This window comes from Delphinapterus leucas, chromosome 6, assembly GCF_059928025.1.
Source record: "Delphinapterus leucas isolate spDelLeu-1000000601 "Yukka" chromosome 6, BTC_Dleu_Yukka2, whole genome shotgun sequence".
In the NCBI taxonomy this organism is placed as follows: domain Eukaryota; kingdom Metazoa; phylum Chordata; class Mammalia; order Artiodactyla; family Monodontidae; genus Delphinapterus; species Delphinapterus leucas.
This window is the reverse complement of record NC_143134.1, coordinates 114756329-114779407: the sequence shown is the minus strand read 5'-3', so window position 1 is coordinate 114779407 and position 23079 is coordinate 114756329. Positions and strand designations below refer to the sequence as shown.

Below are 23079 nucleotides of genomic sequence, written 5' to 3'. Positions count from 1 at the left end.
AGTTACAAATTTTACTTCTGTGAACATACTAGTAAATGTCTTTTGGTGCACACACGGTGCATATCTCTTGGTATATTTTCCTAGTTGCTGAGTACACATTAGTAGATACTGCTAAATAGTTTTCTAGTAGCTCATGGTCCTGCACATTCTTCCAACATGTGGGATTGTCAGGTTTTTAAAAACTATTCGAGACATTCTGGTAGATGTGTCGTTTGGCTTTAATTTGCATTTCTCTGACGACTAATGAAAGTCAGCACCCTTTCATTTGGCCATCCCCTTTGTGAAGTGTCTATTCAAGCCTTTTGCCTACTGTCTCCTTTTTTATTGGATTGATTGTTTTTTCTTACTGATTTATAGGGGTTCTTCATTTATTATTTTGGTTACAAGTCCTTTGTCAAATATATATATTGCAAACATCTTCTTTTACTCTGTGGCTTGTCTTTTCACTTTCTTAATGGTGTCTTTTGAGCAACACAATACATACTTCGTTTTTTAAATTGTCCAATTTTTCCTTCATGATGAGTACTTTTGGTGATCTGTTTAAGAAATCAGTTTTTACCCCATGGTCATAAAGATAGCTTCTTATATTATCATATAAGTACTACTTTATTTTACCGTTTACATTTATATCCACAGTATACCTAGAATTTATTTTTGTGTATAACATAAGTAGGACTCAAGATTCATGTTTTTTCTTTTAATTTAGATATCCAGTTGACCCCACACTAGCTCTTTTTCTCTTCCTTTCTTTACTTCTGTTTTTTATTTTTTTGATAAACTATTTTTTCTCATTGTTTTACACTGCTACCTTTGTTATAAATCGAGTATCTGTTTACTTGTGGGTCATTTCTCAACTCTGTTCTGTCATATTGGTCTGCTTTTCTCTTCCTGCACCAGTACCACAGTCTTCAATCCTGGAACTTTATAAAATTTTTGATATCCAGTGGAGTAAGTCTTCCCATCTTGTTGTTCTTCAAGATTAATTTAGCTGCTGTTGGCTCTTGGCATTTCCATATAAATTATAGAATCAACTTGTCTATTACCACAAATCTGAATAAGTTTATTAAGATTTTGATTAGTACTGCATTAAATCTATAGACCAATTTAGGGAGAATTGATGTGTTTATAATTTTCAAGCTTCCAGTAAAAAAAATGGCATATTCTTAATTTTCTATTAATTTTTCTTTAATTTACCTCTCAGAGTTTTACAGTCTTCTGTGATGAGGTCTTACACATCTGCATTATATTTATTCCTAGTTATTTGGTATTATTTGGTGCTAATGTCAATGCTTTAATTTTCTTTAAAGTTTCACTTTCTAATTATTTATCTTAGGATATAGAAATACAGTTGCCTTTTTATTTTTTAAAATTTTTTAGAAATATCTTTATTGGAGTATAATTGCTTTACAATGTTGTGTCAGTTTCTGCTGTATAACACAGTGAATCAGCTATACGTATACATATATCCCCATATCCCCTCCCTCTTGCGTCTCCCGCCCACACTCCCTATCCCACTCCTCTAGGTGGTCACAAAGCACCGAGCTGATCTCCCTGTGCTATGCGGCTGCTTCCCACTTGCTATCTATTTTACCTTTGGTAGTGTATATATGTCAGTGCTACTCTCTCACTTTGTCCCAGCTTACCATTCCCCCTCCCCTTGTCCTCAAGTCCATTCTCTATGTCTGCGTCTTTATTCCTGTCCTGCCCCTAAGTTCGTCAGAACCTTTTTTTTTTCTTTTAGATTCCATATATATGTGTTAGCATACAGTATTTATTTTTCTCTTTCTGACTTACTTCACTCTGTATGACAGACTCTAGGTCCATCCACCTCACTACAAATAACTCGATTTCGTTTCTTTTTATGGCTGAGTAATATTCCATTGTATATATGTGCCACATTTTCTTTATCCATTCATCTGTCGGTGGACAGTTAGATTGCTTCCATGTCCTGGCTATTGTAAATAGTGCCACAATGAACGTTGTGGTACACGACTCTTTCTGAATTATGGTTTTCTCAGGGTATATGCCCAGTATTGGGATTGTTGGGTCATATGGTAGTTCTATTTTTAGTTTTTAAGGACCCTCCATACTGTTCTTCGTAGTGGCTGTATCAATTTACATTCCCACCAACAGTGCAGGAGGGTTCCCTTTTCTCCATACCCTCTCCAGCATTTATTGTTTGTAGATTTTTTGATGATGGCCATTCTGACCGGTGTGAGGTGATACTTCATTGCAGTTTTGATTTGCATTTCTCCAATATTAGTGAGGTTGAGCATCCTTTCATGTGTTTGCTGGCAATCTGTATATCTTTTTTGGAGAAATGTCTATTTACATCTTCTGTCCATTTTTGGATTGGATTGTTTGTTTTTTTGATATTGAGCTGCATGAGCTGCTTGTATATTTTGGAGATTAATCCTTTGTCAGCTGCTTCATTTGCAAATATTTTCTCCCATTCTGAGAGTTGTCTTTTCACCTTGTTTATGGTTTCCTTTGATGTGCAAAAGCTTTGAAGTTTCATTAGGTCCCATTTGTTTATTTTTGTTTTTATTTCCATTTCTCTAGGAGGTGGGTCAAAAAGGATCTTGCTGTGATTTATGTCAAAGAGTGTTCTGCCTATGTTTTCCTCTAAGAGTTTTATAGTGTCTGACCTTACATTTAGGTCTTTAATCCATTTTGAGTTTATTTTTGTATACGGTGTTAGGGAGTGTTCTAATTTCATTCTTTTACATGTAGCTGTCCAGTTTGCTGTCCAGTTTTCCCAGAACGACTTATTGAAGAGGCTGTCTTTTCTCCATTGTATATTCTTGCCTCCCTTATCAAAGATAAGGTGACCATTTGTGTGTGGGTTTATCTCTGGGCTTTCTGTCCTGTTCCATTGATCTATATTTCTGTTTTTGTGCCAGTACCATACTGTCCTGATTACTGTAGCTTTGTAGTGTAGTCTGAAGTCAGGGAGCCTGATTCCTCCAGCTCCGTTTTTCTTTCTCTAGATTGCTTTGGCTATTCGGGTTCTTTTGTGTTTCCATACAAATTGTGTGATTTTTTGTTTGTTCTAATGAGCAAAACAAAAATTTTTTGTTCATTTTTGTGAAAAATGCCATTGGTAGTTTGATAGGGATTGCATTGAATCTGTAGATTGCTTTGGGTAGTATAGTCATTTTCACAATGTTGATTCTTCAAATCCAGGAACATGGTATATCTCTCCATCTGTTGGTATCATCTTTAATTTCTTTCATCAGTGTCTTGTAGTTTTCTGCATACAGGTCTTTTGTCTCTTTAGGTAGGTTTATTCCTAGGTGTTTTATTCTTTTTGTTGCAATGGTAAATGGGAGTGTTTCCTTAATTTCTCTTTCAGATATTTCATCATTAGTGTATAGGAATGCAAGAGATCTCTGTGCATTAATTTTGTATCCTGCTACTTTACCACATTCACTGATTAGCCCTAGTAGTTTTCTGGTAGCATCTTTAGGTTTCTCTATGTATAGTATCATGTCATCTGCAAACAGTGACAGTTTTACTTCTTCTTTTCCGATTTGGATTCCTTTTATACCTTTTTCTTCTTAGATTGCTGTGGCTGAAACTTCCAAAACTTTGTTGAATAGTAGTGGTGAATGTGGGCAACCTTGTCTTGTTCCTGATCTTAGAGGAAATGGTTTCAGTTTTTCACCATTGAGAATGATGTTGGCTTTCAGTTTGTCATATATGGCCATTATTATGTTGAGGTAGGTTCCCTCTATGCCCACTTTTGGAGAGTTTTTATCATAAATGGGTGTTGAATTTTGTCAAAAGCTTTTTCTGCTTCTATTGATACTATCATATGGTTTTTTTCCTTCAGTTTGTTAATATGGTGTATCACATTGATTGATTTGCATATATTGAAGAATCCTTGCATTCCTGGGATAAACCCCACTTGATCATGGTGTATGATCCTTTCAATATGCTGTTGGATTCTGTTTGCTAGTATTTTGTTGAGGAGTTTTGCATCTGTGTTCATCAGTGATATTGGCCTGTAGTTTTCTTTTCTGTGACATCTTTGTCTGGTCTTGGTATCAGGGTGATGGGGGCCTCGTAGAATGAGTTTGGGATTGTTCCTGCCTCTGCTATATTTTGGAAGAGTTTGAGAAGGATAGGTGTTAGCTCTTCTCTAAATGTTTGATAGAATCCGCCTGTGAATCCGTCTGGTTCTGGGCTTTGGTTTGTTGGAAGATTTTTAATCACAGTTTCAATTTCAGTGCTTGTGATTGGTCTGTTTATATTTTCTATTTCTTCCTGGTTCAGTCTTGGAAGGTTGTGCTTTTCTAAGAATTTGTCCATTTCTTCCAGGTTGTCCATTTTATTGGCATATAGTTGCTTGTAGTAATCTCTCATGATCCTTTGTATTTCTGCAGTGTCAGTTGTTACTTCTCCTTTTTCATTTTTAATTCTGTTGATTTGAGTCTTCTCCCTTTTTTTCTTGATGAGTCTGGCTAATGGTTTATCAATTTTGTTTATCTTCTCAGAGAACCAGCTTTTAGTTTTATTGATCTTTGCTATTGTTTCTTTCATTTCTTTTTCATTTATTTCTGATCTTATCTTCATGATTTCTTTCCTTCTGCTAAGTTTGGGGTTTTTTTGTTCTTCTTTCTCTAATTGCTTAGGTTTAAGGTTAGGTTATTTATTTGAGATTTTTCTTGTTTCTTGAGGTAGGATTGTATTGCTGTAAACTTCCCTGTTAGAACTGCTTTTGCTGCATCCCATAGGTTTTGGGTCATCGTGTTTTCATTGTCATTTGTTTCTAGGTATTTTCTGATTTCCTCTTTGATTTCTTCAGTGATCTCTTGTTTATTTAGTAGCATATTGTTTAGCCTCCATGTGTTTGTATTTTTTAGTTTTTTTTTTTTTTTTTTTTTTTTTTTTTTTTGCAGTACACGGGCCTCTCACTGTTGTGGGCTCTCCCGTTGCGGAGCACAGGCTCGGGATGCACAGGCTCAGCGGTCATGGCTCACGGGCCCAGCTGCTCCACGGCATATGGGATCTTCCCAGACCGGGACACGAATCCATGTCCCCTGCATCAGCAGGCGGACTCTGAACCACTGCGCCACCAGGAGAGCCCTTTTTTACAGCTTTTTCCTGTAATTGATATCTAGTCTCATAACGTTGTGGTCAGAAAAGATACTTGGTACAATTTCAATTTTCTTAAATTTACCAAGGCTTGATTTGTGGCCCAAGAAGTGATCTATACTGGAGAATGTTCCACGAGCACTTGAGAAGAAAGTGTCTTCTGTTGTTTCTGGATGGAATGTCTTATAAGTATCAATTAAGTCCATCTTGTTTGATATGTCATTTAAAGCTTGTGTTTCCTTATTTATTTTCATTTTGCATGATCTGTCCATTGGTGAAAGTGGGGTGTTAAAGTCCCCTACTATGATGGTGTTACTGTCGATTTCCCCTTTTATGGCTGTTAGTATTTGCCTTATGTATTGAGGTGCTCCTGTGTTGGGTGCATAAATATTTACAATTGTTATATCTTCTTCTTGGATTGATCCCTTGATCATTATGTAGTGTCCTTCTTTGTCTCTTGTAATAGTCTTTATTTTAAAGTCTATTTTGTCTGATATGAGAATTGCTACTCCAGCTTTCTTTTGATTTCCATTTGCATGGAATATCTTTTTTCATCCCCTCACTTTCAGTCTGTATGTGTCCCTAGGTCTGAAGTGGGTCTCTTGTAGACAGCATATATATGGGGCTTGTTTTTGTATCTATTCAGCCAGTCTGTGTATTTTGGTTGGAGCTTTAAACCATTTACATTTAAGGTAATTATTGATATGTATGTTCGTATTACCATTTTCTTAGTTATTTTGGGTTTGTTTTTGTAGGTCTTTTCCTTCTCTGTGTTTCCTGCCTAGAGAAGTTCCTTTAGCATTTGTTGTAAAGCTGGTTTGGTGGTGCTGAATTCTCTTCACTTTTGCTTGCCTGTAAAGGTTTTAATTTCTCCGTCAAATCTAAATGAGATCCTTTCTGGGTAGTGTAATGTTGGTTGTAGGTTTTTCCCTTTCATCTCTTTAAATATGTCCTGCCACTCCCTTCTGGCTTGCAGAGTTTCTGCTGAAAGATCAGCTGTTAACCTTATGGGGATTCCCTTGTATGTTATTTGTTGCTTTTCCCTTTATGCTTTTAATATTTTTTCTTTGTATTTAATTTTTGATAGTTTGCTTAATATGTGTCTTGGCGTATTTCTCCTTGGTTTATGCTGTATGGGACTCTCGGCACTTCCTGGACTTGATTGGCTATTTCCTTTCCCATAGTAGGGAAGTTTTCAACTATAATCTCTTCAAATATTTTCTCAGACCCTTTCTTTTTCTCTTCTTCTGGGACCGCTATAATTCAAATGTTGGTGCGTTTAATGTTGTCCCAGAGGTCTCTGAGACTGTACTCAATTCTTTTCATTCTTTTTTCTTTATTCTGCTCTGCAGTAGTTATTTCCACTATTTTGTCTTCCAGATCATTTATCTGTTCTTCTGCCTCAGTTATTCTGCTGTTGATTCCTTCTAGAGAATTTTTAATTTCATTTATTGTGTTGTTCATCATTGTTGTTTGCTCTTTAGTTCTTCTAGGTCTTGTTAAACATTTCTTGTATTTTCTCCATTCTATTTCCAAGATTTTGGATCATCTTTACTATCATTACTCTGAATTCTTTTTCAGGTAGACTGCCTGTTTCCTCTTCATTTGTTGGGCCCAGTGGGTTTTTACCTTGCCTCTTCATCTGCTGCATATTTCCCTGTCTTCTCATTTTGTTTAACTGTGTTTGGTGTCTCCTTTTCGCAGGCTGCAGGTTCGTAGTTCCCGTTGCTTTTGGTGTCTGCTCCCAGTGGGTGAGGTTGGTTCAGTGGCTTGTGTAGGCTTCCTGGTGGAGGGGACTGGTGCCTGTGTTCTGATGGGTGGGGCTGGATCTTGTCTTTCTGGTGGGCAGGGCTGTGTCCAGTGGTGTGTTTTGGGGTGTCTGTGAACTTAGTACAATTTTAGGCAACCTCTCTGCTCAGGGGTGGGGTTGTGTTCCTGTCATGCTAGTTGCTTGGCATGGGGCGTCCAGCACTGGAGCTTGCTGATCATTGGGTGGAGCTGGGTCTTAGCGTTTAGACGGAGATCTCTGGGAGAGCTCTCACCGATTGATATTACGTGGGACTGGGAGGTCTCTGGTAGTCCAGTGTCCTGAACTCAGCTCTCCCACCTCAGCGGCTCAGGCCAGACACCAGGCCGGAGCACCAAGACCCTGTCAGCCACATGGCTCAGAAGAAAAGGGGGAAAAAAAGAAAGAAAAAATATTATTAAAATAAAAAATACAAAAATAATAATACAAAAAAGAAGAAGAGAGCAACCAAACCAATAAACAAATCCACCAATGATAACAAGCGCTAAAAACTGTACTAAGGTAAACATAAAAATCAGAAACAAATCAGTCACAGACAGCAAACCCCTAGTCTACAGTTGCTGCCAAAGTCTGCTGCCTCAATTTTGGGATGATTCGTTGTCTGTTCAGGTAGTCCACAGATGCAGCGTACATCAAGTTAATTGTGGGGATTTAATCTGCTGCTCCTGAGGCTGCTGGGAGAGATTTCCCTTCCTCTTCTTTCTCCGCACAGCTCCTGGGGTTCAGCTTTGGATTTGGCCCCGCCTCTGCGTGTAGGTCGCCCTCAGGCATCAGTTCCCATCCAGACAGGACGTGGTTAAAGCAGCGGCTGATTAGGGGGCTCTGGCTCATTCAGGCCGGGGGAGGGAGGGGTACTGTAGTTATAATTGGAATGCGGGGCAAGCCTGCGGTGGCAGAGGCCAGCATGACGTTGCAACAGCTTGAGGCCTGCCGTGTGTTCTCCCGGGGAATTTGTCCCTGGGTCACGGGACCCTGGCAGTGACGGACTGCACAGACTCCCAGGGAGGTGTGGATAGTGGGATTCTTGGTGGCTGCAGCAGCAGCGTTAACATTTCATGGCCATCTCTGCGGTCTGAGCTGATAGCGCAGCTCGCACCCATCTCTGAAGCTCATTTAGGCGGTGCTCTGCTTTCTTTGGGCAGACAAGGAAGAAATCCCCTCTCCTCACGCACCCCGAAACAATGGTCTCTTGCCTTTTAGGCAGTTCCAGACTTTTTCCTGGGCTCCCTCCCAGCTAGCTGTGGTGCAGTAGCCCCCTTCAGTCAGTGTTCACACAGCCAACCCCAGTCCCCTCCCTGGGGTCTGACCTCCAAAGGCCGATCCTCAGCTCCCAGCCCCAACCCGTCCCAGTGGGTGAGCAGACAAGCCTCTCAGGCTGGTTGGCACTGATCCTCTGTGCAGGAATCTCTCCGCTTTGCCCTCTGCACCCCTATTGCTGCGCTCTCCTCCATGGCTCCCAAGCATCCCCCCGCCGCCCACCCCACCCCCCGTCTCCACTAGTGAAGGGGCTTCCTAGTGTGTGGAAACTTTTCCTCCTTCACAGCTCCCTCCCAGAGGTGCAGGTCCTGTCCCTATTTTGTCTCTGTTCTTTCTTTTTTCTTTTGCCCTACCCAGGTACATGGGGAGTTTCTTGCCTTTTGGGAAGTCTGAGGTCTTCTGCCGACGTTCAGTAGGTGTTCTGTAGGAGTTGTTCCACATGTAGATGTATTTTTGATGTATTTGTTGGGAGGAAGGTGATCTCCACGTCTTACTCCTCTACCATCTTGAAGGTCCCCTTTCCAGTTGCCTTTTTATAGTTCACCTTATATACAGCAACTTTGCTAATTTCACTGGTTAATTCTAATAATTTATCTGTAGGTTCTTTTGAAATTTCTATGGAGAGGTTTGTATCATCTATGAATATTGACAGCTTTATATCTGTTTGATAGAAATATAATCACCTTAATGGTGCAGCCACTATGGAGAACAGTATGGAAGTTCCTTAAAAAACTAAAAATAGAGTTGGCATGTGATCCAGCAGTCCAACTCCTGGGCATGTAGCTGGAGCAGACTCTAAATTCAAAAAGATGCATGCACCCCAATGTTCATCGCAGCACTATTTACAATAGCCAAGACATGGAAGCAACCGAAATGTCCATCGACAGATGAATGGATAAAAGATGTGGTATATATATACCGTGGAATATTACTCAGCCATGAAAAAGAATGAAATAATGCCATTTGCAGCAACATGAATGATCCTAGAGATTATCATACTAAGTGAAGTAAATCAGACAAAGATATCATATGATATCACTTAATGTGTGGAATCTAAAAAATGATACAAATGAACTTATTTACAAAACAGAAACAGACTCACAGACATAGCGAAAAAAAAAACCCAACAAATTTATGGTTACCAAAGGGGAAAGTTGGGAGGATAAATTAGGAGTTTGGGATTAGCTGATAAAAACTACTACATATAAAACAGATAAACTAGGCTTCCCTGGTGGTGCAGTGGTTGAGAATCTGCCTGCCGATGCAGGGGACACGGGTTCGAGCCCTGGTCTGGGAAGATCCCACATGCCGCGGAGCAACTAGGCCCGTGAGCCACAACTACTGAGCCTGTGTGTCTGGAGCCTGTGCTCCGCAATAAGAGAGGCCACGATAGTGAGAGGCCCGCACACCGCGATGAAGAGTGGCCCCTGCTTGCCTCAACTGGAGAAAGCCCTCGCACAGAAATGGGGACCCAACACAGCCAAAAATAAATAAATAAACAAACCAATGAACCGACATTAAAACAAACAAACAAACAAACAGATAAACCACAAGGTCCTACTGTGTAACACAGGGAACTATATTCAATATCTTGTAATAAACCATAATGGAAAACAATATGAAGAAGAGTATGTATATTTATGTGTAACTGAATCACTTTGCTGTATACCAGAAGCTAACACAACGTTGTAAATCAATTATACTTCAATAAAAAAATAATAATAAAATAAAATTGGTGGAAAAAGAAATATGATCAGATTAAAAAGTAAAAAGAAACTGATGAAACTAATTTTAATAATGTATTTTATTTTACTAAATAACCAAAACATTATTTCAACATGTAACAATATTAAAATTATTACTGAGATTTTTACATCTTTTTTCATGCTAAATCTTCTAAATTTGGTGTATTTTACATTTACAACATATCCCAACTTAGAGTAGCCATGTTTCAGGTGCTCAGTAGCCACATGTGGCCAGTAACTATAGTTTCGGACAGTGTAGGTGTAGACAGTGAGACAGACTTTTTTTAACAAACAGTTGTTTCATGTATAACTTTTTATGGTGTCACTGGAGAAGCCTCTACTGACTTGATCATATGTAAGTGCCAGGTAGAGATTAGGTTTTCAAGGAAAGTCTGAAAAGGTGTCATTTGAGTAATGTCTTAAACTATGAATATAAACTTGCCAGGTGACCAAAATAGGCGAAGAGAATAACGTGTAAAATTGTGATGTTATGTAAGAATAGAATTGGTTCAGAGACTTGCCCATATTTCAGTGAGGTTGAAAAATAGGTAATTATGTGAGAGTGGAGGGTGGAGGGGAACACCAGTTCCCTGTGTTATGAGTAATTTATCAGTAATGATGGTTAACATGTTCCTTAAGATAAGTTTCCAGAAGTGTAATTGCTGAGTCTAATAGAAAGAATAAATGTATCCCCCGATACATACAATGAATCTCAAGGGTCTGCACTATTTTCCACTGCCCCTCGTGAATATGCTGGTTTCAGTGCATACTCAACTGCAGTAATTAGCGTATTTTTTTGTATGTTCATTACTTTATTTTGCCTTTTGAAAATTTTACAGACTTCTCTTTTTTATTATTATTATTTTTGTTTTTAAAAAATATTTATTTATTTATTTGGCTGCACTGGGTCTTAGTTGCAGCATATTATTTTTTAATTGAAGTATAGTTGACTTACAATGTTGTATTAACTTCTGGTGTACAACAAAGTAGGTATTATATATATTCATTTTCATATTCTTTTTTCCATTATGGTTTATTATAAGATATTGAATATAGTTCTGTGTGCTATACAGTAGGACTTTGTTGTTTATTCTATATATAGTAGTTTATATCTGCTAATATCAAACTCCTAATTGATCCCTCCCCTTCCCCTTTGGTAATGGTAAGTTTGTTTTCTATGTCTGTGGGTCTGTTTCTGTTTTGTTAATAAGTTCATTTGTATCATTTTCTAGATTCCACACATAATTGATATCATATGATATTTGTCTTTCTCTGTCTGACTGCAGTTAGTATGATAATCTCTAGGTTCATCTCTAGGTTGCTGCAAATGGCATTATTTCATTCTTTTTTATGGCTGAGTAATATTCTATTGTATATATATATATACCACATCTTTTTTATCCATTCATCTGTTGACACATTTAGTGTGCTAAATAATTAGTATATTTTTAATGTGCTAACTTTGTTGTATTAGGGGTTTTTTTCCGTTGGTTACTGGTAAGGTTTTTTTCTTTCTTTCTTTTTTTTGGGGGGGGGCGTGGCACACTGCGCGGCATGCAGGATCTTAGCTCCCTGACCAGGGATTGAACCTGTGGCCCCTGAAGTGGAAGTGCAGAGTCCTAACCACTGGACTGCCAGGGAATTCCAGGTTTCATATTTTTTTCTAATTAACATTGATGTATTACTACCATCTATTTCTCAGATTCCATTCAAGCTTCACCACTTGTCCCAATAACATCCTTTACAGCAGAAAGATCCAGCTCTGAATCAGGCATCGCACTTCAGTCTTCCCTTTTCTTTGGGGGAATATCCTTGACATATTTGAAGATTACAGTTTGGTTATTTTGTAGAATATCTCTCCCAATTTGGTTTTGTCTGTTTCCTCATGATTAGGTCTCTTTGGCAGGAAAATCACTTCTCATCCTATCAGGTGGTAGAGGACTTTGATTTGTCTGATTATGAATGATGTTCATTTTGGTCACTTAATCAAGGTGATGTCTGCCATATTTCATTGTTGTGATGTTACTTTTTCCTTTTGGAATTAATGTGTATTTTGTGGGCAAGTACTCTGAAACTATCCCATTCACTATCAAACTTTACATTTATTCATTCACTTATGTCAGTATTGCTTTATCATTTCTTATTTTTATTTAATAGGTTATAATCCATTACTATCATTATTTGTTTTGATGCTGAAATTATCCCCAATTTGGCTAGTGGATGCTCCCTCAAGCTAGATCCTAGGTCCTTTTGTAATGCTTGATTTTATTTTTTATTCATTTATTTATCCCAGTTTTATTGAGATGTCATTAACATATAACATTCTATTAGTTTAAGGTGTACACATAATGATTTGATGTATTGTATACTGCAAAATGCTTACCACAATAAGTTTGGTTATCATCCATCACCTCACACAGTTACAAAAATTTTTTTTCTTGTGATAAGAACTAAGATCTACTTTGTTGGCAACTTTCAAATGTATAATACAATATTGTTAGCTATAGTCACCATATTGTAGATTACATCCCCAGAACTTATTTATCTTATAAGTGGAAGTTTGTACCCTTCGACCACCTTCACAGTTTTCTATCACTCCCCACCCCCACTTCCAGAAACCACCAATCTATTCTCTGTTTCTATGAGTTTGTTTTTTTCTGTAAGATTCCACATATAAGTAAGATCATACAGTATATGTCTTTCTCTGTGTGACTTATTTAACTTAGCATAATGCTGTCAAGGTCCATCCATGTTGTTGTAAATAGCAGGACTTCCCCTTTTTATGGCTGAATAATATTCCATTGTGTACATATACCACATTTTCTTTATCATTCATCTGTTGATAGACACTTAAGTCCTATATCCTTTTCTTATGTGTCTATCATTCTTTGAGCACTTTGTTGCTCTCTGGCACAGGATATTCCAGATTCATCTTGTACTTTTTCTGCTCCAGGGCTGTAATTAGACAATTACAATTCTCCAAGGAGCTCTGGTTCCCTTTATTGGAGAATGGTGTTAGAAGCCAAGATTTGGGTGCTAGTTATGTTCATACCATTGGTGGGGGTCTTGGGGGGAATGGTCACTGTTCCCAGGCCCTCTCACTAGACAGATTTACAGAACTGGGGAGTATACTTATGTACACATCATGCCGCCCCCCTCCCCTGCCAGACGTTTATGTCTCTCTTTTTCTTTTTAACTGGCTTCATTCACTTTACTTTTCTCATATAAAAATATGTGGTGGCTACAGCTGGAGCCTGGGTCCTCTGCACAGAAACTCTGTGTGGGTCTTTACAAGATGGTTAGTGAATTCCTGATATGGAGACTTGGTGAACACTGTTTCTTTCCAGAGATCAGGAGTGAGGTAAAGGTAGGTCTTGGAAATGGCATCAAAAGTGGCTTTGGCTGGGAAAGGAAAAACAAGAGAGGGTTGGTGAAACCCCAGATGCAGACGGAAGCTGTTGCACTTCTAGGAACAGAGTGGCCACTGTGGGCCAGTCTGTCGTGCATTAGGAGCACCTTCCTCTCCCTCTCTGAAAATACGCCAACCACACTCAGAATGTCATTAAGGGAGCTGAGAGATATATCACTCTTTTTAAACATCCATTAGTTTACCCATACCTGCAGTTTCAATCCACAGGGTTCATTCTAACCTTTTCCCTTTCCATGTTTGTGTTTTCTTTCTCTTACAGAGAGAACTCTGGGTCCCCTTTTCCTTAGTAGATTTTCTTATTTGATGAATCCGCTATATATGACAGATCTCTCTCTACCTCTGAACTCTTCCATGTGGACATGCCCTCCTCACCCTGCTCAGGCTCTCACTCCCCATGCCAGTCCCCATTCGTGGTTACCCTTCTCACTGCACTCAGGCTCCACCATCCCGTGCAAGCTGGCCCTTTGTATGGATGTTGATGGTGTCCTCACAATTTGTGCTCTGATACCCAGGAGGCTACCCTCTGTATGGACACCTGCTGTGCTCTGCCCCACCTAATGGCTGTAGGACTGGATAGTTTGGGAATGGGAGAGGGCTTCTTTGGATTCTTAAGTTTCACTTTAATATTTCTGGCTGTGGGATTATTTCTTTATCTTTTCTTTCCTTTAACATTCTTTGAGTCCTTTTAGTTTGAGGTTTTATATTTTCTCTAATTCTGGGAAGTTTATAGAAGTTTATTTCTGCAAGTATTTATTGCCTTCTCATGATTTTTTCTTTCTTCTTTATATGCTGTGATGTGGATGTTGATTTCCTTCATTTCCCTTTTCCATATCTCTTGAATTTTCTTTTGTGTATTCTATCTCTTCTGGATGTCTTTTGGCAGAGTACCTTAAACCTGACGTTTTAGCTAATTAATTTGTTCAGCTGTATCTTTTCTGTTATTTAGTTTATCCATCTACTAAGTTTATTTCATTGATTATATTTTTCATACCCAGTATTTTTATTTGCTTCATTATGATATTTTCTTCCTGCTTTATATCTAATATCCTTTCTTATTGAATTTGTTTATTTTGAACTTTGATTTTGTGTTTTTCTCCTGTAAACTCCTGTGTCCTGGGGATATTAGCCACCTTGGCTCATGAACTATATGGGGAGGGCTGGAGAAAGTACAGTTTGTGCCTCGTTTCTGCATCTCCTTCTGGGTTTAGAGAATGAAGGCAGGGGGTTGTTGAGTGTGGGAGATGACTTACCCAGGATCACTGTAGTGTGGAATCCCTTCCCAGACTCTGCACTTTTCAAGGTCTGTTTTCCTTTGTTAAAACCACCTAGTCCATGACGTGAGGAAAGAGGTTGTGGGAAGAAGGAACTTGTGAACGTGCAGGACCACCCAGCACTGTCAATGCGTGTTGTAAACTACTTCCCCAGCAGCTGGCTGCAGTGCCACCCATATGTTACCCTGCAGCCCCTTGACAGTTCTAGGCTTGCTACAATTTTCCTGCCTTGCAACTGCAATTGTCTGTTTAAGACAATGTTGGAGAGAAAAATATTTGCCAAAATAACTGTACCACCCCCAACTACCATCTCTGGTGTCTGGTCCTTGTCTGCTCTGCCTATTTTTTCACCCTGCACTGGGACCAGATTTCCCTGTGTTGTCCCAGGGACTTCTATCTGTGTGTGAATACAAATGAATTTTTTTTTCTTTAGCATAGGTTCATACTATGTATACTATCTGGCAACTTGCTGTTTTTAAAATGGCTGATTAACATGATTGATTACATGGGAAGATAGCTTGGATTCAGTAATAAATAGCTTTCAAATATATGTACATGTGTGTGTTTGTGTGCATGTGGTTTTTATATCCCTTTTATACTGAAGTATATCCATATTATTGCTTTATCATCTTAAGTATAACTGTAAGTTAGTGATAGGGTAGAGTGTAGTCATTAGTGTTCTATGAAGTACTTAGCCATTTCCCTCTTTGGTTTCTTTAGTTTCATAACAGCTTTTAAATACTATGGTACCGAAAAAAATATCTCTATGGACAAAGGGTTTTCCATTTGTAGGATCATTTTCTGGGACAGATATACAGAATGGATAAAATAGATAAATAGGTTAAAAGGTTCAACATTTTTTATTCTTAACCATGTAGAGGAGTGCCTGGAACATTTTAGCCATTCAAATAATATTTATTGGATGAAATAATATTATAAAAACTGCTTTTTAAAATGGATGTACCAATTTTCATTCCCACCCACAATATGAGATTGTCTATTCTTCCACACCATCTTATACTTAAATTATTTTGATGATTTGATTGTAATCAGAAGATGTCTCTATCATTAAAAAAATGCTATCAGATGATATAACTAAGGTCTGTTTCTCTTTTTATTTTCACCTACTTGGTAAATAGACACATGTTTTCTTACAGGACTGAATTTGCTCTTAAAGAAATCATGTCCTCTGGAGGTGCTGAAGATGACATCCCACAGGGAGAGAGGAAAACAGTTACAGATTTTTGTTACCTTCTGGATAAATCTAAGCAACTGTTCAACGGGTTAAGGTTAGTGGACTCTTGATGCCTTAAACTTTTATCTAGTTCTGTATCTTTTTTTCCCATGGCTGATGTGTGGTAAGTTTCTGAAAAGTTATGGATAAAATGTTATATAAATATCTGTACTAGAGATGATCATGCTTCTTTTCTTCATTCTCAGGTGAGAAAACAACAGAAGAGGGTAACTTATATTGTTTTACTCAAGTTGAGAGAGCTGTTTTGTTAGATGGTCTTGTATACCTTACTCCACATCATATTTTACATCTGATTTTACACATTGCGATAACTAAGGAGCCTGGGATGCATATGCAAGTGAACCTGGGGCTTCTCTTCTGTTACATTTTCTGTATACTTGTTTATTTGCTTATTTCTTTTATTCTTTCTTTTTCTTAGGATGAAGTATCTGTTAACTAAAATAAGAGTGTTCTAGACAGTGTTATTTTTACATTAGTTGTGTGTGCCCTGACTGACTGGTAGCAGAAGCTGTATGCAATTTTGTCAAAATGTGTCTTTGTGTATTCTTGTGTGTGGTGGGTAAATAATTTTGTACCATTTTGTTTTATTTAAATGGTTTAGCCGTATTTCATTTCATGAGATTCTTAGGATATTGACTTACTTCAGACCTAAAGCTTCAATAGCTTAGTTTCAGTCATAAATAAATTCATGCTATGGGTAAAATACTAAGGATAAATAGGTTTTTTTGGGAAACTTTATATAGGAGTGAATAATTGTAAAGATTGTGAGTTATTTTTATTTTAATTAATTAATTATTGAAGTATAGTTGATTTACAGTGTTGTGTTTGGTGAGTTATTATTTTTTTTTTCTGATAAAGTATTTTTATTTATTTATTTATTTTTGCTCTGTTGGGTCTTTGCATCTGTGCGAGGGCTTTCTCCACTTGGTGGCGAGCAGGGGCCATTCTTCATCGCGGTGCGCGGGCCTCTTACTGTCGCGGCCTCTCCCGTTCCGGAGCACAGGCTCCAGACGCACAGGCTCAGTAGTTGTGGTTCACGGGCCTAGCCACTCCACGGCATGTGGGATCTTCCCAGACCAGGGCTTGAACCCGTGTCCCCTTCATCGGCAGGCAGATTCCCAACCACTGCACCACCAGGGAAGCCCACTGAGTTAGTTAGTTAGTTTTTTTTTTTTTTTTAGCGGTACTAGGGCCTCTCACTGCCGCGGCCTCTCCCGTTGCTGAGCACAGGCTCCGCACGCGCAGGCTCAGCGGCCATGGCTCACGGGCCCAGCTGCTCCGCGGCATGTGGGATCTTCCCGGACTGGGGCACGAACCCGTGTCCCCTGCATCGGCAGGCGGACTCTCAACCACTGCGCCGCCAGGGAAGCCCTAGTGAGTTATTTTTAATTTGCAATTTATTTCTGGGTAAAAATGCAATCTTCTTTTCACATATTTTATAATTTTATTCTACATCCCTAGGATCGGAATTGTACTGACAGAGTTTATTTTAAAGAATATATATTTTTGGGCTTCCCTGGTGGAGCAGTGGTTAAGAATCTACCTGCCAGTGCAGGATACATGGGTTCGAGCCCTGGTCTGGGAAGATCCCACATGCCGTGGAGCAGCTAAGCCCATGGGCCACAACTACTGAGCCCACACGCCACAACTACTGAAGCCCGCGCACCTAGAGCTCGTGCTCCGCAACAAGAGAAGCCACCGCAATGAGAAGCCCATGCAACGCAACAAAGAGTAGCCCCCACTCGCTACAACTAGAGAAAGCCTGCACGCAGCAATGAAGATCCAATGCAACCAAAAATAAATTAATTTAAAAAAATTCTTTTTAAAGAATGTATCTTTTCTTAAATATTTATGTATTTATTTATTTATTTATTTATCTGGTTGCTCTGGGTCTTAGTTGCAGCAGGCAGGCTCCTTAGTTGTGGCTCATGGGCTCCTTATTTGCCACTCACTGGCTCCTTAGATGTGCCACGCGGGCTCCTTAGTTGTGGCATGTGAACTCTTAGTTGCAGCATGCATGTGGGATCTAGTACCCTGACCAGGGATCGAACCCCCAACCCCCTGCACTGGGAGCCTGGAGTCTTAACCACTGCACCACCAGGGAAGTCCCTAAAGAATATATCTTTAATCAACTATACGCCAAGGTGCTTCTTTTTTTTTTTTTTTTTTTTTTTTTACGGTACGTGGGCCTCTCACTGTTGTGGCCTCTGCCGTTGTGGAGCACAGGCTCTGGACGCGCAAGCTCAGCGGCCATGGCTCACAGGGCCAGCCGCTCTGCAGCATGTGAGATCTTCCCGGACCAGGGCATGAACCCGTGTCCCCTGCATCTGCAGGCGGACTCTCAACCACTGCGCCACCAGGGAAGCCCTCCAAGACACTTCTTTAAAAAATTTTTTTAAAAGTCCAATCTATCAAAATAATAAGTCTCTAAAATGCAATGTTAGGAATATGGCAAACCCTCTGACTGGGAGGAGTTGGAACACGTTTACAAAGCCTACTTCATCGAGTTACATACAGCTGAGAGAATAAGGAAGGATAAGAAAGTTCTGTGAATTAAGTTTACTGCCTATCAGAAGTTTATTGCCCTTCTGCTTTATAAGTTTTTTGAATCTTGCCTGTAGATTTTTTGACTCTAATATAGTTGCTTAAGGTTTAATCATTTTGATACTCTGCTGCTTAGTTGTGGTGTTAGTAGAATGTTTGGAGTCTACTTATATGTAATTTACCTGGCTTTGTACACAGTAAATAATGTTGAGCAACTAAAATGCTGTGCCCATTTTCATTCCCACCTCCCCAAAGAAGAATGCCCTTAAGTGAGGAGGGTAACTTGCACTGGGTAATGCACCTTTCTGCGCACCTTGGAGATACTGAAGGAGCTTTTAACTCACATCGGTTATTAAATAACTGCATGAGAGTAAATATGTCTTCACAATAAAAAAATATATATATATATATCTTTAAAAAAACTTACAATTATAAAGATAATACAGGGTCATCAAATGAGCCCTCCATGACCACTGTATTTAAAGCTATACTTTCAATCACTTTCTCATCTCTATATTTATTTAATTTTCTTCATAAAACTCATCGCTACCTCAAGTGATCTTATTTGCTTATGATGTCTTCCTACATTAGAATGAAATATCCCTAAGAGTAGGACCCTATGTGTCACTGTTTCTCTGCTGTCTAAACCAGGGTCTTGCACGTCACAGGTGCTTCACAAACATCTGTTAAATGAAGGATTCCAAAGACAGTGTTCTTAACTCCCACACTCTGCTGCTTCCTATTTTGTGCTACAGAAGAGATCTTTGAGATCAGTTTGGTTTCTTTTGCTTTATAGATTAAATGCATCTTTTTAAAGAATTCTTTTCTTTCACTATTATAATTCAGAAAACGACCCCAGTACACCCTGGTTTGAAGTCGCTTTTTTTTTTTTAATAAATAAATTTATTTATTTATTTATTTTATTTTTGTCTGAGTTGGGTTTCAGCCAAAACCTTGTGAACAAGGTTTTGGATGAACATGTGTTTACAGTTCTCTTGAATATATACCTAGGAGTGAAATTGCTGGCTCATATGGTACTTACTCTAAGTTTAACGTTTTGAGGAACTTCTAGACTGTTTTTCAAGAAGACTGTACCACCAGCAATGTATGAGGGTTCCAGTTTCTCCACATCCTCACCAACACTTGTTATTGTCTGTCTTTTTGATGATAGTCATCCTAGTGTGTGTGAAGTTGTATCTCATTATGGTTTTGATTTGCATTTCCCTAATGACTAATGATGTTCAGCGTCTTTTCATGTGCTTATTGGCCATTTTTATGTCTTTTTTTTTGGAGAAAATATTTATTCCAATCCTTTGATCATTTTCAGATAGGTTTATTTATCTTTTAATTTTAAAGTTGTAGTCATTTTCTGTATATTCTGGATACAAGTCCCTTGTAAGATGTAATGATTTGCAGATATATATTTTCCCGTTCTGTGAGTTGTCTCATCACTTTCTTGATGGTGTCCCTTGAAGCACAAATACTTTTAATTTTAATAAAGTCCAACTCGTCATTCTCTTTCATCACTTGTACTTTTGGTATCATATCTAAGAAATCATTGCCTAACCTGAGGTCACTGAGATTTACTCGGATGATGTTTCCTTCTAAGAGTCTTGTGGTTTTAACTCTTACATTTAGGTCTGTGAACCATTTTGTGTTAACTTTTTTGTAAGTTTTTTATTATTTTTATTTTATTTTATTTTTATTTTTGGCTGCGTTTGGTCTTCATTGCTGCGCGCGGGCTTTATCTAGTTGCGGTGAGTAGGGGCTACTCTTCATTGCGGTGTGCAGGCTTCTCATTGTGGTGGCTTCTCTTGTTGTGGAGCATGGGCTCTAGGTTTGTGGGCTTCAGTAGTTGTGGCATGCGGGCTCAGTAGTTGTGGCTCATGGGCTCTAGAGTGCAGGCTCAGTAGTTGTGGCACATGGGCTTAGTTGATCCATGGTGTGTGGCATCTTCCCAGAGCAGGGCTCGAACCCACGTTCCCTGCATTGGCAGGTGGATTCTTAACCACTGCACCACCAGGGAAGCCCCATTTTGTGTTAACTTTTGTGTATGGTATGAGATCTTAGGCATTTCTTTATCAGAAAACATTTTTTTTCAATTGATTAATTCATTTTTTCTTTCTTCTTGCTTGTTCCCTGTTTCTCCTTTCTTGTTCATACCTGTAATGCTTAGATTGAATTTGCAATCTAAAGCCTCTATTAAGCATCTACTCTCTTTTGATTTTCATCTCTATTCTTTTTCTCAGCATTTTTAGAAAATGTGTTCAATTTGTCCACCATATGCCCAACACATTTCACCTTGTCATTTCATATCAGCGGTTTTTGCTATACTGCTTTTTAAAAAACTAGATATTATGTATTTGATCCAAAGTTTACTAGCTGTTCTATCTGTATATTCACATAAGACAGACACTAGAAATTTTGATGTGTTTTTGAATGGAAATTCTTTATTCAGTATGTCTGAGAAGCATATTGAATTTAGCAGTGGCATTTCTCTTCTTAAAAAGGGTTATTTTCCGGATCTGATTCTGAATCATAAATGAATCATAAAGTTCAAGTAGTCTTCTGCTGGAGACTCTCTGCTGGACTCAAATCACCCTGTGACTGCTGAAACAGTAACAGTGACAGAACACACTTCCACATAGCACTCCACGGTGTATAAATCACTTTCAGGTACATCTCTATCCTTTGGCCACGTACCAAAAATATGTGTTACCTAAAAATAAAGGTGAACTTCACCTTCTTTTTCAGTGTTTTGGTTGTGTAAATATATTTTACCAGCTCAAAACTGTTCTCATTTTGATTTTTTTTTTTTTTTTTTTTTTTTTTTTTGGCCACACCGTGCGGCTGGTGGGATCTTAGTTCCCCGACCAAGGCTTGAATCTGGGCCTATGGCACTGAAAGCGCTGAGTCCTAACCACTGGACTGCCAGGGAATTCCCTCATTTTGATTCTTTTAAAGTGCCATTTTAACTATAACAAAGGTTTTATTTATTTTTAAAATAACTGCAGAGTAAAATTGTGTCTGTGGAAATAGTAGGAAACCCTAATACATGGAAACATTGTGTGAGATCTAATCTTGAGGACTTTATTCATTGTCAGAGAAATTTATTATAATGCTCAGGATACCTATTTCCGTTTAGTTATTGAGTACTTAAAACTATACTGGGTTCAGGAATTAATCCTTTTTGTACAACTCAAAATCAGAAAAACAAACAACCTGATTAGAAAATGGTCAGAAGATCTGACTGGTTATTTTTCCAAAGAAGATGTACAGATGGTCAACAGGTACATGAAAATGTGCCCAACATTGTTAATCATCAGGAAAATGCAAATCGAAGCACAATGAGATATCACCTCACACCTGTCAGAATGGCTGTTATCAAAAAGACAAAAAAATACCAGGTGTTGGTGAGGATGTGAAGAAAAGGGAGCCCTTGTGCACTGTTGGAGGGAATGTACATTGGTGCAGCCACCATAGAAGACCGTATGGAGGTTCTTAAAAAGTTAAAACTACCACAGGATCCAGCAATTCTATTTCTGGGCATTTATGCGAAAAAAATGAAAACACTAACTTGAAAAGATATATATACCCCCATATTCATTGAAGCATTATTTACAGTAGCCAAGATATGGAAGTAATGTAAGTGTCCACTGACGGATGAATGGATAAAGAAATTGTGGAATATATATATATATATATATATACATATATATATATATATATGTGAATATTCTTCAACCATTAAAAATGAAGGAAATCTTGGAATTTACAACCTGGATAGACCTTGAGGGCATTATGCTGAAATGAAATAAGTCACGCAAAGAAAGACAAATACCATATAATCTCACTTTATGTAGAATCTAAAAATAACAACAACAAAAACCAAAGCAAAAGACAAAAGAAACAACCGAGCTCATGGGTACAGAGGACAGATTGGTGATTGCCAGCAGCAGAAGAGGGGGGCGGGGATGCAATGGGTGAAGGGGGTTAAAAAGTGCAAACTTACAGCTATAGCATAAGTATGTAATAGGGATATAATGTACAGTGTGGTAACTATAGTTAATAATACTGTATTGTATATTTGGAAGTTGCTAAAAAGTTGATCTTAAAAGTTCTCATCACAAGAAAAAATAATTTGATATCTACGTATGGTGATGGATGTTATTATTGTGAGTTACTGTGGTGATCATTTCATGATATCATTCTGACTTAGAAAAGTGGGTAAGCAAATCCACCAGGGATTTATTTTCAGTGTTTTGTGTGAAGGGTCCCCATCATTTTATTTTTATTTTTTTAATATTTATTTATTCATTTATTTGGTTGCACCGGTCTTAGTTGCAGCAGGCAGGCTCCTTAGTTGAAGCTCGCTGCCTTCTTAGTTGCGGCACGTGGGCTCCTTAGTTGTGGCCTGTGAACTCTTAGTTGTGGCATTCATGTCGGCTCTAGTTCCCTGACCAGGAATCGAATCCGGGCCCCCTGCATTGGGAGTGTGGAGTCTTAACCACTGCGCCACCAGGGAAGTCCCAGGTCCCCTTCATTTTAAACAAGCCTTAATTATTTCTACAAAAACTAGATTTATGGTGAGTAAAGTATATATCTTCTCTATATGCTTTTGGGTTTTTGTTTGAGCAGATGTGGCTAGTGCCAATGCAAGTCTGTAGTTT

At 38.5% G+C, this 23079-nt stretch overlaps 1 protein-coding gene and 1 non-coding gene across 6 annotated transcripts in view; one reads left to right on the top strand and one right to left on the bottom strand.

The window, feature by feature from the left end:
- SCAI (suppressor of cancer cell invasion) overlaps positions 1 to 23079 on the top strand; it is a 145754-nt gene that overhangs the window by 51918 nt on the left and 70757 nt on the right. For all 5 annotated transcript variants that reach the window (XR_016393646.1, XM_022578753.2, XM_089913743.1 and 2 more), the window contains one exon: positions 15768 to 15899. Coding sequence is in view for 4 of the 5 variants with exons in the window: in XM_022578753.2 (XP_022434461.1) it covers positions 15768 to 15899 (132 nt within the window). In the remaining variant the exon portion in view is untranslated. The remainder of the gene's footprint in view (positions 1 to 15767; positions 15900 to 23079) is intronic.
- On the bottom strand, positions 13363 to 13490 carry LOC115802744 (small nucleolar RNA SNORA64/SNORA10 family). Its single transcript, XR_004023273.1, has one exon. It is a non-coding gene; the product is annotated as a small nucleolar RNA SNORA64/SNORA10 family (small nucleolar RNA).